Genomic DNA, 16,450 nt, shown 5'->3' on the forward strand with positions numbered 1-16,450 from the left:
GGAGCCGTTGTGCCTCTATCTTTGAGTGCCGGACGTGTGTGTGTGTGTGTGTGTGTGTATATATATATATATATATATATATATATATATATATATATATTTATATTATAGCTCTGTGGAAATAAGAGAGGCAGCTTATTTCCCACTCCTGGTTTAGATAATATATTGATTAGTATGCAGGGCAATAACTGTGTGTGCCAAATATATGTGGAAATAAGTTTATCTGCATTGGTTCTCTTGGTCCAAAGGTCTTATTGCCACTATAATATCTCATACTAAGGATAGACAAAAGCACCCACAATGTACGTGGTACGTGTGTACCTGTTGGGGTAGTAGAGCCTGACATACTGATAATATTGTCATTGGTCACCGTGACATAATTTAGGAGGGAGAAAATAATTTATTATAGTTTAAACTGTTTATTGGATCCTCAATCTCCAATTGTTGCACGGAGGTCAGTGACCCCTCGCACACTTCCCTGTTCTCTCAGTGCTTTGTTGTGGAAGTGTATTCTCTGTTGGCGTAGATAGAACAGTGCTGCTGTGACTCCCAACACACAGCAGGAAATGCTAGCCGGCTCCTAAGTAGATGGACAGGACAGCTCGTGTCTAGTACTGTATTCTATCCCTCCTTCCCGCGGAACTCAGATGATTATGGATGACTGGACCTAGAAGGTGTCTCCAAGAATTGTAAGTGCGGGGACCCCTCTGAATTAAGCCAGGAGAACGTGCACCACCAAAGTTGTAATCTAGGTAAAGTGGTTGAGATATTGTGTTAGAAAAAAGTTTATAGGGTCATCTAATAGCACAGAGGTGAATGCTGGGTTAGCGAGGACAAGGGACAGTGTCATGATGTGAGGTGGGGACCGGAGGCAGAAGGAGGCCACAGAGTTATTTAGTGGGAGAAGCAGAGTTCACCAGCAGCACAGAGTATATCAGGGGATGAGTGATGTGTAAGTGAGGACGGGGCTGCATTTGATAGGGGCAGTAAAATGGAACCACAGACTGAGAGTTATATACTGGAACAAGCAAGCTCTCCAACAGCACAGAGTATTGATGTGGTGTTTTTATCACAGTCATTTAGAAAGATTGAGGTGTCCAAACACACCTTGATATGAAACAAAGTTTAATTTACAACTTATTTAACTTTTTATTGGTTAGTATTGTGGAAGCTGTATGGCACAGCAGTACAATGGTAGAATTGTTATAAGTATTTGTAGAAAGGTCTCCATGATGGCAGGCCTTATATAGGGAGACACCAGTAGAGTAATGCACTCAGAAATAAGTATTATACAGTAAATCTTACACCCCCACTTATCTAACTACCATCATCAAAACCCAGTGAAACCTCACTGTCACCTAGGTAATGATAGGGGAGAATGTGCTGGGTTACCCAGCGTGGGGGATAGATAACCTAGTCACCAATGTAATAAAGGAATTTCCAGGGACACAATTGTTGCTGAGTGCATCTTGTACAACATTGCTCTCAGCGGACCTTGCAGCACTACAGTCCCCATCATGTACTATGAGGAATAAAAGCAAACTGGAAAATTGCAACTAACATGCAGGAATAAATTCTCATTTATATGCTGTATATATTGAAAAATAGGGACATTTCCAAAGGCCAAATCTTTAAAACCTGGGACCATCTCTGGAAATAAGGGACTGTTGGCAATTATGGATTCATTCCATTAATTGCATGACCTATGCCCCATACCCCATCGCTACTATTGCTACTCTAAATTGGAAAGTGTTACGCTACTCTCTAAAGTTGCAGACAGTCTGACGTCCTGTGCAGCTATTTGTATATAGCAGTTGCTGGAAACTGAAGCCACCAATCCCACTCCTGGGGTCATAAGGTGCCGAGTGGGGATGTGAGGATTTCCTCTCACGATTAGATAATGCTGCGTGCAAGATATACAGGTCTAATGGCAGCTACTAGCCTGGGAATATACTGTATTCATATTCACCAGCAACTATCACTTAGTCAGCCTAATGCTGTGTACGATTTAAATGAATGATCGTTAAATCGTTCATATCGTTAATGTTTTTGCTGCCAATGATCGACCAGTGACCAACGATGCGCGTTCCCGCATGGACGATAACGATATTCTTAACCGTCCATGCGTGCAGGCCAACCTGAGCAATATCTATCAGTGCCTGCAGGAGGGAATGGGAATGGTCATGGGTGATATTGTTGGTCTGTGGATGAATGATATCATTCAACCAACACACCGGGAATTTCAAGGGAGAACGTTCAGCGATATCGATCGCTGAACACACCGCCCGTGTGTATGCAGAATTACACTTTGCTGCTAAGACAGTGCCTTGTATGGGCATCCTCCTATTCATACCAGGGGTTGTCATTTGCAAGCATTCTGTAGACAGCGCACACTTTGTATGGACACACCCCTAAAAATGAAAATTCATTTGTCAGTCTAAACTGTGGCAGAAAAAGAAAGCTGGGTACACACTAGACGGGAGGCAATCGGGAAGCCGACTGCCTAAATACCGGCAGCCGGCTTCCCGACTGTCTTATCCCGGCAAGGGTGAAATGCTGGGCGTCTAGATGTAGACGCCCGCATTTCCCCGACGCCGGGAGACCGGCGCCCGGCATCACGATCGTAGTGATGCCGGGCGCCGCGAGCAGACAGCCGGGGGGGGGGGGGGAGGGTTAGGTTTAGGGCTCCCGGGGGGGATTTAGGGTTAGGCACCCCACCGGGAGGGTTAGGGTTAGGCTAGGGGGAGGGAGGGTTAGGGTTAGGCACCCCCGGGGGGGACTTGGGTTTAGGCAGCGGGGAAGGGGGTGGTTAGGGTTAGGCACTTGGGGGGGAAGTTAGGGTTAGGCATCCATAAGGAGGGTTAGGTTAGTGGATACTTACCTATCCACGATCGGGATTTCCAGCGCTGTCGGGCTTCCGCTGCGTCGCACTCTGCTCCTGTCGGGCTGCCGCTGACGGGAATCGAACCGCCGTAATTCCCACTAGACGATTTCTATGGACGATGTGGTGAATTGGACCGACATATTGTTCGGATCGTCTAGTGTGTATGCACTATGCATGCTCCCGCGTGCCGAAAATTGGGTTGTTCCATCAGCTGTGCATGCACGGCGGATGGAACGACCCAACTGCCGACGCCAGGAAGGTGAATGGTGCATGGACACGATGTATCGGTTGGTTGTCGTACATCGATGTATTTTGCCGTCGCATTTGCCGTGGTTGGGTACACACATCGTCTAGTGTGTCCCCAGTGACATTTATCTGGTTGCTTAGGACAGCACCTCCTATTCTACAGTTACCTGTAGAGCACTTTTCAAAGAACGTTTATAAGCTATCTGTGCACAATGGAGGCAGCCATTTTGTGTATTTTTTAATGTGCCTCATGCCAGTGTGTCTCATGCCTCTCTGATGTTACTGGTTCCTGTTTTTTATTATTCATTTACATTTTTTTATGAAGGGCATCTCCCATGTTGTTTGCAGTATACAGTCAGGTGCATAAATATTGGGACATTGACAGAATTTTCATATTTTGGCCTCTATTCACCACCACAATGGCTTTGAAATGAAACAAACAAGATGTGCTTTAACTGCAGACTTTCAGATTTAATTTGAGAGTATTTACATCCAAATCAGGTGAACGGTGTAGGAATTACAACGGTTTCTATATGTGCCTCCCACTTTTTAAGGGTCCAAAAGTAATGGGACAAACTAAACAATCCTAAATCTAACTTTCACTTTTTAATACTTTGTTGCAAATCCTTTGCAGGCAATTACAGCCTGAAGTCTGGAACGCATAGACATCACCAGACGCTGGGTTTCATCCCTGGTGATGCTCTGCCAGGCCTCTACTGCAAATGTCTTCAGTTCCTGCTTGTTCTTGGGGCATTTTCCCTTCAGTTTTGTCTTCATCAAGTGAAATGCATGCTCAATCGGATTCAGGTCAGGGGATTGACTTGGCCATTGCATAACATTCCACTTTTTAGCCTTAAAAAACTCTTTGGTTGCTTTTGCAGTATGCTTCGGGTCATTGTCCATCTGCACTGTGAAGCGCTGTCCAATGAGTTCTGAATCATTTGACTGAATATGAGCATATAATATTGCCTGAAACACTTCATAATTCATTCTGCTGCTTTTGTCAGCAGTCACATCATCAATAAATACAAGGGAACCAGTTCCTTTGGCAGCCATACATGCCCACGCCATGACACTACCACCACCATGCTTCACTGATGAGGTGGTATGTTTTGGATAATGAGCAGTTCCTTTCCTTCTCCATACTCTTCTCTTCCCATCACTCTGGTACAAGTTGATCTTTGTCTCATCTGTCCATAGGATGTTGTTCCAGAACTGTAATAGCTTTTTTAGATGATGTTTGCAAACTCTAATCTGGTCTTCCTGTTTTTGTGGCTCACCAATGGTTTACATCTTGTGGTGAACCCTCTATATTCACTCTTGTGAAGTCTTCTCTTGATTGTTGACTTTGAAACATATACACCTACCTCCTGGAGAGTGTTCTTGATATGGCCAACTGTTGTGAAGGGGTTTTTCTTCACCAGGGAAATAATTCTTCTATCATTCACCACAGTTGTTTTCCATGATCTTCCAGGTCTTTTGGTGTTGCTGAGCTCTCCGGTGCGTTCTTTCTTTTTAAGAATGTTCCAAACAGTTGATTTGGCCACACCTAATGTTTTTGCTATATCTCTGATGGGTTTGTTTTGATTTTTCAGCCTAGTGATGGCTTGCTTCACTGATAGTGACAGCTCTTTGGATCTCATATTGAGAGTTGACAGCAACTGATTCCAAATGCAAATGAAATAGCTTTTGAGTTGATAGTCCCATTACTTTTGGCCCCTTAAAAAGTGGGAGGCACATATAGAAACCGTTGTAATTCCTACACCGTTCACCTGATTTGGATGTAATTACCCTCAAATTAAATCTGAAAGTCTGCAGTTAAAGCACATCTTGTTTGTTTCATTTCAAAGCCATTGTGGTGGTGAATAGAGGCCAAAATATGAAAATTCTGTCAATGTCCCAATATTTATGCACCTGACTGTACATGCTACCATTGGAATCAGAGTCATGCGCTGGTCTACCACTGCTATGCAGATGATACACAACTGTACCTGTCCTTTGCTCTAGGTACTGAGAACCCAATACAGGTTGAGTCTCCCATATCCAAATATTCCGAAATACGGAATAATTTTGGCATGACTGAGATAATGAAACCTTTGATTTTTGATGGTTCAATGTACACAAACGTTGTCTAAGGCCCAAATTATTAAAAATATTGTGTAAAATTACTTCCAGGCTGTGTGTATAAGGTGTATATGAAACATAAATGAATTTAATTTCTGTACACAAACTTTGCCTGAGCCACAAAATTATTGAAAATATTGTATAAAATGACCTGCAAGCTGTGTGTATAAGTTGTATATAACACATAAATGCATTCTGTATGTATATTGGGGTCCCACTCCCAAGATATTTCATTATGCAATGCAGATATTCCAAAATACGGAATATTCCGTTATCCAAAATGCCCCTGGTCCCAAGCATTTTGGATATGGGAGACTCAACCTGTACCGACCCTAAATGGCTGTCTAGCTGAGCTTCAGGAGTGGATGAGTTTCAGGTGGCTGAGATTGAACCCTGATAAAACAGAGGTCCTGATGATAGGTCACAGGACAAGGCTGCAGCATAGCCAACCAACAGGACGTACGCTTGGGGGTTCAGAGTTACAAAACACTGAACATGTGCGGAATTGTCCTGTGTTGTCCTGGATAGTGGCATCTGACACTTAAACATCAGGTATCAGCCACAATCAAATCCTCAGTCTTTCATCTGAGGAACATAGCCAGAGTCAAGCGCTTAATTCCCTCAGAAGATCTGCCTAAAGTCATACATGCATTTATAGCATCACGCTTAGACTACTGAAACGCCCTCTACCTGGTTCTCCCAGCAAAAGAATTACACCTCTTGCAGATGGTACAAAACGCAGCTGCCAGGCTATTAACCAACCAGCCCCGTTCCAGCGACATAACACCCACTCTCTACTCCCTTCACTGGCTGCCTGTCAGATGGCGAATTGCTTTCAAGACTGGCTTACTAACTTACAAAGCCCTACATGACCATGGCCCAAGGTACCTGAAGCAGCTTCTGATTCCTTACTGTCCCACTCGATTACTGCGATCCATTGATGAAGGACTATTAACCGTACCTAGAATCTCCCGGAATTTGTCTGGGGGTCGAGCTTTCAGCTTTGTGGCTCTGACTCTATGGGAAGTCACTTGCCCGCACAGTTTGAGAGGCCTCCACTCTAGAAGCCTTCAAAAATAGACTCTAAACTTATTTCTTACCCCAAGCGTTTCACTAGTGTCCCTTGTTAAGCTTATTTTGTATTTTGTGCTGTAAAGGCAAATGTAAAGCACTTTGAGTCCTTTAGGAGAAAAGCACTATATAAATAACATTATTATTATTAGAAAGGGGAACAAAATGGCAGGATATAGGGGCATCCGTAGGGGAAACAGTAACAGATGTTAGGTTGTAGATTAATGGGCTCAGCATGCAAAATGGCTGCCTTTGGTGCATGTAGGGGACTGTAGCACTTTGATTCCTATACATTGTAGTGGATGCACCTATTACCTAATTCTTTAAAAGGTCAGCTGGTTCTTGGCTATGGTGGCCGGCTCCCGGACATGCACATTCTTTGTTCCCACTCTGTCCAGTTCATGTTTGTGAAATTAGCATGAAACTGGTTGAAACTTGTTGTATACGGGGATAAGAAGCGTACTGTTACCCAATGAGGGCCACAGTTCTCAATGTGTCTTCCACAGGGGCCTCTTCCCCACATCTGAACTACATTTCCCAGTCCTGCCACCTCCATCGATGACTGCTCACCTCATGCCTCATCTGGTTTCAGTATATGTTAGTAATGGTAACAGTGACCATGACAGCATGCTGACACGCATGGTATGTAGACAATGTCAGAATGTTGATGTACTGTTGTGTATGTGGACATGGTGACTACATTACCCTTCATCATCAGTTCTGACACAGCGTCTCCCTCTCTGTGTATAATAAAGGTATATCAGCTGCCACACATGACAGTCATGTCAGCACATACCTGTCACACATTACCCCTCCCCCGTGACCATGGCTCCTATAATGGTGATGACTATACTAATATGATATGTATATATGGACAATCCTTGCAGTAGCTTTGTCTCACACACCCTGAATTATATACCACACCTTTTTGTGTATTTTTAAGAAAAACAGTTTGTTCAAGTACAAACACATTAGTACATATGCAAAATCTCTGTGTGTAAAATTGATCCGTTTTGTTATATATTCAATGACCGTAGAAATTTGCCAGTAGAATAGAAACGACCTTTTTACATTTTTCATTGATTGGGGATTTAAAAAAAGACTTCAATAGGAAATATCTATCTATATATGTATGTCTAACCACAAGCCCCAGCAGGCCTGGCCAGACGTGCGATCTGAATAGACTGAAGTGACAGCGCCACCTATAGATTTAGAAAGGAGCTTTACGTCACGTAATAGTTTGGGATTTCTATATGTTGACTTACATAAACACTGTAACTTTCCCTATCTCACGGCATTCTATCCAATGAATTGATAAGAAATTGTTATTATTTCATATGTTTCTTTCTGACGGGACAGGTGATGGGGGATTCAGATGCATCAGGCTGGCGAAACCAGCTTCCGTAATAGTATGATTATAATCATTTGTTTCTGTCGGTATTTGAAAGCTTTTATCCAGGTTTTATGTTGGCTTTATCTAGTTGTTGTGGGCTAAAGCAGTGATATTACCATGTTCAGGCATTGTCTGCTTATTACCTCACTGCTTAGAGAATGTCCTTGTCTGTGTTTGCAGGAGGAAAGACCCAGTACAGATGTGTCTGGTAATTAGATGTCTTAAGAGTATGCAGAATCTCAGTGAAACTTACATTGTCAGTGGATATAGTCACACAGCTGCCATCCCTCCAGTCACTGCTGATATAACAGAGGCCCTGCTCACTGAGGTTCCCAAAGCTCGGTAACACATCTGTTCCTGCCAGTGTAAGACTAACACGCGCCTTAAACGTTTTTTTTTTATTATTTTCGCACGCCCGTTACACGCACTGTGCTTTTAGCAACGCAATCTATTGCACGGGTGCATGCTTGCATTGCTGAAATTCTAAACGCAGCATTACGGTTTATGAACATGATGGTGCGGAAAAGTCTATTCAAATTGTTTTTAATGCAGTTGATAGGCATTAGCGGCTGAAGAGCATTTTAACAATGGATAGGTTTTGAATGATCCGTAACTGGGCGTAGTAAAAGCACGGATATGTATGGCTTGGCATAAGGACCCTCTCTCCTTTTTGAATGGGACAGTAATTTTTATTTTGTGTGCGTATATTGCTGTATATTTTTTTACCACTTGCCCTACTGTTTTGTCTTTATGAAGGAGTGAATAAGCCCTACTTCGTAGGTCCTCTTAAGATATAGGGGGTATATTTACGAAAGGGAGAGTTTTTAGATGTGGAGATGTTGCCCATAGCAACCAATCAGGTTCTGCTTAATCTAGCACCTTCTAGAAGGTATTATAGTAGCTAGAATCTGGTTGCTATGGGCAACCTCTCCACTTATAAAAACTCTCACCTCAGTAAATATACTCCGTAGACTCCGAATTTTCAGAACCATCAGACGGAGAGCAGTAACACGCCGGCTTCTGTTAGATTGTCAGCCTGTCCACGCTAATCCTACTTATGTCACTATCTTCATATGCGGGATGATGATGATAAATTGTCGCTCTGTTATTTTTCTATCTAAAATTAGGTTTTAGTACGCCCCCACCCCCCGGAATTGTTGATGTCTGTCTCTTAAGCCATATTTTTAATCTGTGTGTTCAGTTAGTTCCAACATATTTGTACACTAATCCATCTACAGCTGCTCGTTATGTTCTGAAGTGGAGCCAGAGAACTTTTTTTTTATAGAAGAGATAACAAACCTTAGGACTCTTAATCATGGGCGGATTTAGATCCCTCTATGGTACATTGCCCTGCCCTGTACAAACAGGTTGAACATGGCGACAAGGGTCCTCAATATAATTTATATTGATCAGTATGAAGACGTCATTATTGACTCTGCTCTGTTCAAACAGGAGGACAGACCCTGGATGCAACAGGCTGCAGTTTTGGACCATTAGTCATGAATACTGTAACCACTTGGCGGTACAGTGGTTAGCACGGTTTTCTCAGCACTGGGGTCATGACTTCAATTCCTAACCAGGGGCTTATCTGTGTAGAGTTTGTACGCTCTCCCCGTGTTTAACATTGGCTTCCTTCACACTTCCAAAACATACTGGTAGGATAATTGTATTCTGACCAATCTAAACCTGGCATTTGTGTGCACTTATGTGTTAGGGAATTTATGCCCGACAGTACAGGTCACCTTTATGCGTCCTTAAATATAAGAACGGCGGATATATAACTCAGAGCGGACTCTTGTGAAAGCCCATTCTACATCTCCCTTTTATTACTGACTTGAATCAATATTTTGTGTGGTTGGCATTTATCTTATTTTTCTTTCACATGTTTACCTTGTCTGACAGTTACAGAGTGCACCCGGCGGGATTTGGGATTTTTAATTAAGGAGGAGGAAATACTCCAACACACTTTCCTTCGCAGGGTGCTGTCAGCAGGTTAGCCAGTTGAAGCTGTGACGCTGTAGACCGTGTGGAGAACCAGTCAGTGTAACAGTAAAGTGAATGGGGAAGCTGCTTCAGAGGGCCATAGGGGTCTAGTTACTAAGCATTGTTAGGAGACAGAGTGAAAAGTGATAAGGTGCCAGCCAATCAGCTCCCAACTGTCATTTTTCAAACACAGCCTGTGAGATGGCAGTTAGGAGCTGATTGGCTGGCACCTTATCACTTTTCACTCTGGCTCCTAACACTGCTTAGTAAATAGACCCCATGCTCTTGACAGAATCTCTATGGTGTGACTGGGGAACGCCCATTGACATTAACGTTAAACTGACTGAACGTATCCTTGATTTAGAAGGGCTGTGGTTTCCTGGTCACAGAGCTCCGGCATCCTTAGGAAGTAATGCCATCCCGTGTTGTTTAATGGCCTCGTTAGAGGTTGGTTTGAGGCCAATAGACTTCTATATTTAGCAGTATTTGTTTGAATACGAGTGTGATGTAACAGTGCTGCACTTCCCACAATTACTTGTGAATCCTGTAAGACGAGCCCAGAATCCAGTGATTCCATCACCTTGTGTCATTGTGTGTGTCCTTTATTATACTTCATTGTCATTGTAGTCACTTCTCCCACTTTTTGTTTTTTTCTTCCCCTCTTCCCCTGCACTCTGGCTGTCTGATAAAGGTGATTCCCTCACATCTCATGCCTTGCTTCACCCTGCCCTCCCCTTGTGTCCCTCCCTCCTGACAGCTGTGCCCTCTCTCTCTCTCTCCCCGCTCATTCCCTTCCCGTGTGCTATAGCTCTCACACTTTCCCTGTCTCTCTTTCTGATGCCCCCGACGTCCCCTGGCACTTCCTGTGTGACTGTCTCGGATCTAGCCCGGGATAGGTTGCGTGAGATCGGGCAGGAGTGGCACACATGGGGAGTTCGGCATCTTCCCTGGCTGCAGAGGGCAAATCACACCATGGCTCCATGGGCACTGCATACCCCGGACTCAGCCTCCTGGGCTGGCATAGAAGCGGGGCGCCAGGGTCTGTGTGGCAGGGCACGGTCATTCCAATGTACAGGACGCACAGGTAAGAACAGGCATTACGAGTGGTATGCTATTTTTTTATGCTGTGTGGCTTTTGCATCGCTGTCTATTTGGCATATGTAGTTAATCCTACCTTTATTATAAATACTAGCAATTAATCAAGTTATTGCTTATGTGCATAATACAGCTTTTGTGCTGCTGCTGCTGTCTACAACTTATTATTATTGTGCTATTCAGCAGTGTAAATTGGGGACGGGTTTGCCCGGGGCAGCGTGGGCAAGCACTGACTGCCTATATTAGAACTGTGCAGCTTTTTTTTTTTATATATATATATTTTTGCCAGGCTCCAATGTCACTGGTACATCTGGCCCCGTAGAAAATAAACAGTCCTCTTATTGAATACGAAGTCGTGTGTGGCATACTGTAGGCTGGCACTACCACTGTCTGTACTAAACAGACGGCTGAACAAGGAACACACAACTTGGCGAGTGCCAACTATTTATGCGCTACAGTTCCAGCCAGCAGAATTCGACAGCATTTCCAGAACAAGAGTTAGCCTAACGGCCTAGCCCTTTGCCGTAAAGCAGGTCGGCGGTATTGCGTGCGTTCTGACACCGGTATCGCCTATGGAAAATGAAAAGTTTGTTACGAGAGAGAGCCTTTAGTAACGTGGCTTAGAATAGGCTGTTACACATATTCATGATTTATCAGTGTGCAGCTTACAGATCACTATGGAAAACTTGGTGCGGTTCAGTAATGATGTTCAAATCTTCGTCAGCAAAAAGTGTAACATACGGTAGGTTAGGGATAGGAAGATAAAACTACTGCATATATTATACATGATTATATGCTACAACACTATGGTTATTTATTTTAGAATGTATTTTTATTTAATTTTTTCTTCTTTATTGGCATTGTTAGTTCTCATTCGCACATTTATCTTCGCCATTGTATGCGACCGGTATGAAAAAAGCGTTCTGGGACCTGATATGCTGTATCGTGTTAACCCTTCTTACCCCCGGCCTGTGTAATCTTGGCAGATCAGATTATACTGAGCTGCACAATTGCTTAGGGTAGGAGAAAGTTACACTAAGCCCGTAACACATGGAAGGGACAGGTGCAACATGTATCACGGACTGCGTGTTCCCTGCGCTCGGAATTAGACCTACTGCAGCAGCGGGCTAGGATCTGTTCCCAGAAAATCTGTCTTTCCGCCGCTCTTCAGTTTTGGTTAAAATATTGTTTAAATTATACCCATCACATACACGTGTTGGAAGCAACCTTTGCGCAGGCATAGACCATATTCAACAACAAAAAATAGCCAGTCCGTCAGCTGGGAACTAGTGAACTCACGAGGCATGAGGTACATGGTGTCTCGGTGATGTCACTGGTTCCCAGTGAATTGACGGGATTCGTTAGTAATCAGCATGCACAATTATAGCTTCTGCTGTGTGGGGGGGAGATGGGGATTCCTTACAGCGATTACTGGATCTCTAGACTGTCTGCACCATCCTTCTATTATCACAACCAGCTCCCTTGCATCGTGCAGATCAGCTGAGGCTTGACATTTCCGTGCTGGGATGATGCACACAATGATATCATAGACAGGGCTTGTTTTACCGATACATACTTCTTGTGGTTGAAAAAAGACACCGGTTAATCAAGTTTGACCTTTAGCAGTTCCCACTTTTCTGTTGCTCCTTAAGAAATCGTAAAGTCCCAGCGGAGCTATTTTCAGTTCTGCCTCAGGAAAGGAAATAGATTCTTGGATCAGGGTCTTGCGACTTTGAATGAACCCCAAGGAGTCACAGCTGTTACAGGAGAGACTTGAGCCTAATAGGCGCACAGCGCCGGCATGCACTGCGTTTGTCCTTCTAGCAGAGCTGTAATGCACACCTCGCCTGACCTCTCTTTCATTTTAAAATTTAGAACACACACACACAGAATGTATATAAAGATTTGGTTAGCGGACTCTGGTTACAGAAATGGAGCGGTTTGCTTTACTATTTTTTTTGTTGACGCTACTGCGACAGGAGCTGTGTTTGGTTTTTACAGCCGTTTACGCCCTGCTGAGTTTGTCTTCTCGCTCATTCACATAGAATGCCACTGGCTTATTACGTTGAGCCTGCCAGTCAGGGTAGAGAATTGATGGAAAGATAAAATAGACACCGTCCTAGAATCAGGAAGCATTAATGACCACCTTCTACAACAAATCCTAATTTCTGTTTATATAGAACAAAAATATTAATAGGATTTTTAAGTCGGGGTTTTTAACTCCTATAATGGGATAACTGAAATTCATTTTCTCCGTATAGTGAATGATAGAGTTAAATAATTCCACCCAAAATTACAATGTAGAATAGTTTTGGCAGGGTCCAGCCACCGCTTGCCTTATTAGAGTAGACAGTTACGTTGACGATGCCAATTAACATACCTTCCTATAGTCTACATTTGTGCATTGCCATAGATGGCGGTAGAGAGCTAGGGGCAGTATGGCACTACTGTGTGTTTGTAACAGGCCTGCCTTCGTAGGAGAGAGGAACGTAGTTCTGGACTATTGGAGAGGGACTTGATTGCTCAGGATAACCAGAGATGTGCGAAACGGCTAGGTAAACTTTGCTCGGAACTACATTTTATTGTGTTTGTTTCAGTTGGCGTTACCATGCGTGACAATGTGATTTTACCGTCACTGAATTTCCAGAGCTGCCGGATGATTTATTCAATGCACAGGAAAACCTGTGTTTGTGGCCATTTAACACATAGGCCGAATAACTGTGCTCCAAGGCGCGCAGCCAGTGTAGACCCAAGCGCAAGCTGATGTAATCATCAGTCAAGCAGGTTTTTTAGATCAAATCTGATCACAACTGGTTCAATCTGATTGTCGGGAATGCCGGTCATTTTGATCAAAGGTAACCATGGGGCTAAAATTACAGAGGCTTGTGGTCTGGTGGGCTAGGATACTGTCAAGCGTATATCTCAACTTCAAAAGTAAAGCTGGGTACACACTATATAATGTATTGTACGATCTATATAGTCCTGATGTGTATTGGATCAATGTATCATACATATCGTATAGTGTGTTACACCTGATCCGTCGTTAACAACAATCGTTCATTGCATCGTCCCATCTGCTATTCTGCACAGTATATGGGATGATGTAATGAATGACGCGGTGCTGTTAGATGCAGGCATGTGAAGACCATTTGCGCCGTCGTACACCGGATCATACAATGTGTAGGGCGCATGCAATGTATCGTTATATCTCATTGTGGCTGAGTCGCACCATTGTATGGTGTGTACCCAGCCTAAAATATAATATATTAAGTGTTTTCTGTGATAATAGAGTGGCTTTAAGCCTTAAACGGTGGCCGCACATTACCTACAGGGAAGCATGAGGTCACATTATAAGATCAGGGCACCAGTATAAATGTTTACACCCCTCAAATAGTGTAGTAAGCCATCGCTGACCGGATGCTGTGGTCTTCTCACCAGCCTGGCCAAACCTGGACTAACTTGCTACTAATGGTGCGTACACACGTAGCGATCAGCCAGCAATACGATATTGCTGGCAGATCGTAAATGCACCCTCCCTGGTGTGCTGGATGATCGATATCGATCATCCAGCACACCTGCCACTTACCGGCGGCTATAGCGACCCGTGACAACGATCGCAGGTCCCTATAGTAACTTGCTCGTTATCGAGCAAGTTGACAGGCATGCACGGCCGATGGACGACATCGCCCATACGTGGCCGCGCATCGCTGGTCGACAGTAAGTTGGTAAGGACCATTTCAATGAACGATTTGATAGATAACGGTAGCAATATCGATATCGTTCAAATCGTTCTTTTAAATCGCTACGTGTGTACGCACCATTAGACTGACTATGTTGTGATTACACTAGAGAGTACAGTGTTGTGTTGGGGTACATAGATGATAAACTAGCAAGAATATGTGACTCCCACCATGTCAGTGATTGGCCATTGTGTGGTTCTCTGATAAAGATAATAACCGCCGGCCTGGGAAAAACAAACTTTCTCCCTCTTTTGTGTAAGATCGTTGTTTGTTCAACTAATGCAAAACTCAAACTCTGCGCCCTCATCTGTGTTCTCGGATTACTGTTAAGGCTGTGGTAAAATGAAAATATCTGGTTTATTTCCTTAGGGCTTAGAAACCTAAAGGAATAAATCATAGGAGAAACCTTAATACGGTCTCTGGGTGTAATAGCCGGATAGTTCCTGCTGTATTCACCTTGTTACATTCCAGTGTAAAGGTAGTCATCTACTAGGAGTATTAATGAGTGCGCACGTCACACGTGCTGCCAGGAGCATGCTCCGTGGGCTCTTGCGAAACATCCTGTGACATCATCAAGCTGCCAGCACATGGGCTTGTATGAACCCAGTGTCGCAGGAACTTGTCTCTGTCATCGGCTCATTATCACAATCCTGATGGCACAGAGAGGGAGTGGACACGCTTCTATAGCTGACTTTCCTCTGTAAGGGTATACATGGCAATAACTGCATTGTAATTAAGCCTATAAACAGGCTGCACTTTTAATGTTAGATTTACTTAATTATTTTTTTTTAATAAACCACATGACAGCTGCACTTTAAATACTTCCCGATAACATTTTCTAAATATTTTGCTAACTCTGTCCAACAATTTCAAGGACCTGTGTGTCCAAACATGTAACATGAATAATAAGTTGTTACCAATGGGTGATTGCGCTGACACGCCTGCGATTGTCCCTATGTAAACAGAAGCTGTCTTATTTTGGATATATTGTATCAGGTTTTTTGCCAACTCCAGTACTAATTTTGTACAAGGCCACAGTGTGCGTATTTTGTACAAGGCTACATAATCATGCATAGTAATGGCCATTCTACTTCTGGCATTCATTGAAGAATAGTTTAATATCCACTATACCTTTTCATGCTCGGTGTGGTTTTCATTTTTGATATTATGGTTTGTAAGGAGTTTTCAGTGCCAGCTAGTGGGGGGAAATTGGACATCCTTAAAACGGGGACATACAAGATAGGTAAAATAGAGTAGAATGGAATTTGGGACAGTGGTGGCGGTGTAATAGTGTGGGGGTAGAGTAAGCTCCAATAAAGGGATTTCCATAGGTGACTAGTGGCATGGGATAAGTTTTGTTGGTGGGAGTGATGGACAGAGACTAGCGGTATGAGGGGAGGTACAGTATTTTGAGATGCGGTGTGAGGGGTGGCGTTGAGGGGTTTCAGGTCATGGTGAGTAACTTGCAGTTCAATTCTGGATGATATAGGGAGCCAGTATAGGGATCTGCATAGCGGAAGACCAGATTTGCCTTTAGCATTAAGGTTGAAAGCTGAGACTGATTGGTTAGGTTAATGCCAGATAATAGGAGGTTGCAATAGTCACGGTGGGAGATGGAGAGGATGGATTAGAGTTCTGGTTGTATCTTAGGTCAATAAAAATGGTATGTTCTAGCAATGATTTGTAGGTGACCGGAAAGCAAAGTCAAGGCAGTGGGCTTTAGAGACCGGGGAAATTATTCTGCTGAACTGTGAGAGGGATTTTATGAGAGGTGGTGACTTGGGGAGCAGAGAAGATGATGAGCTCTTTTTGGTACTTGCGGAGCTTTAGTTAGCACTGATACATATATGGTAATAGAGAGATTGTTGTTCCCACAAGCTACTTGAGAAGGGGGGAGGGTGGGACGGATGGAAG

The 16,450-nt window shown here is 43.6% G+C and overlaps 1 protein-coding gene across 2 annotated transcripts in view; it reads left to right on the forward strand.

The window, feature by feature from the left end:
- The window catches only part of CAPN15 (calpain 15), a 58,637-nt gene that overhangs the window by 9,165 nt on the left and 33,022 nt on the right, over nt 1–16,450 (forward strand). The window contains exon 2 of one of the 2 annotated variants that reach the window (XM_088448198.1): nt 10,393–10,785. The exons of the other annotated variant lie outside the window; for it this stretch is intronic. Coding sequence (XP_088304324.1) covers nt 10,628–10,785 — 158 coding nt within the window. The 5' untranslated portion in view covers nt 10,393–10,627. The remainder of the gene's footprint in view (nt 1–10,392; nt 10,786–16,450) is intronic. 2 annotated transcript variants of the gene reach the window in all.

Source organism: Taudactylus pleione, unplaced genomic scaffold, assembly GCF_031769625.1.
Source record: "Taudactylus pleione unplaced genomic scaffold, aTauple2 ptg000451l, whole genome shotgun sequence".
NCBI lineage: Eukaryota > Metazoa > Chordata > Amphibia > Anura > Myobatrachidae > Taudactylus > Taudactylus pleione.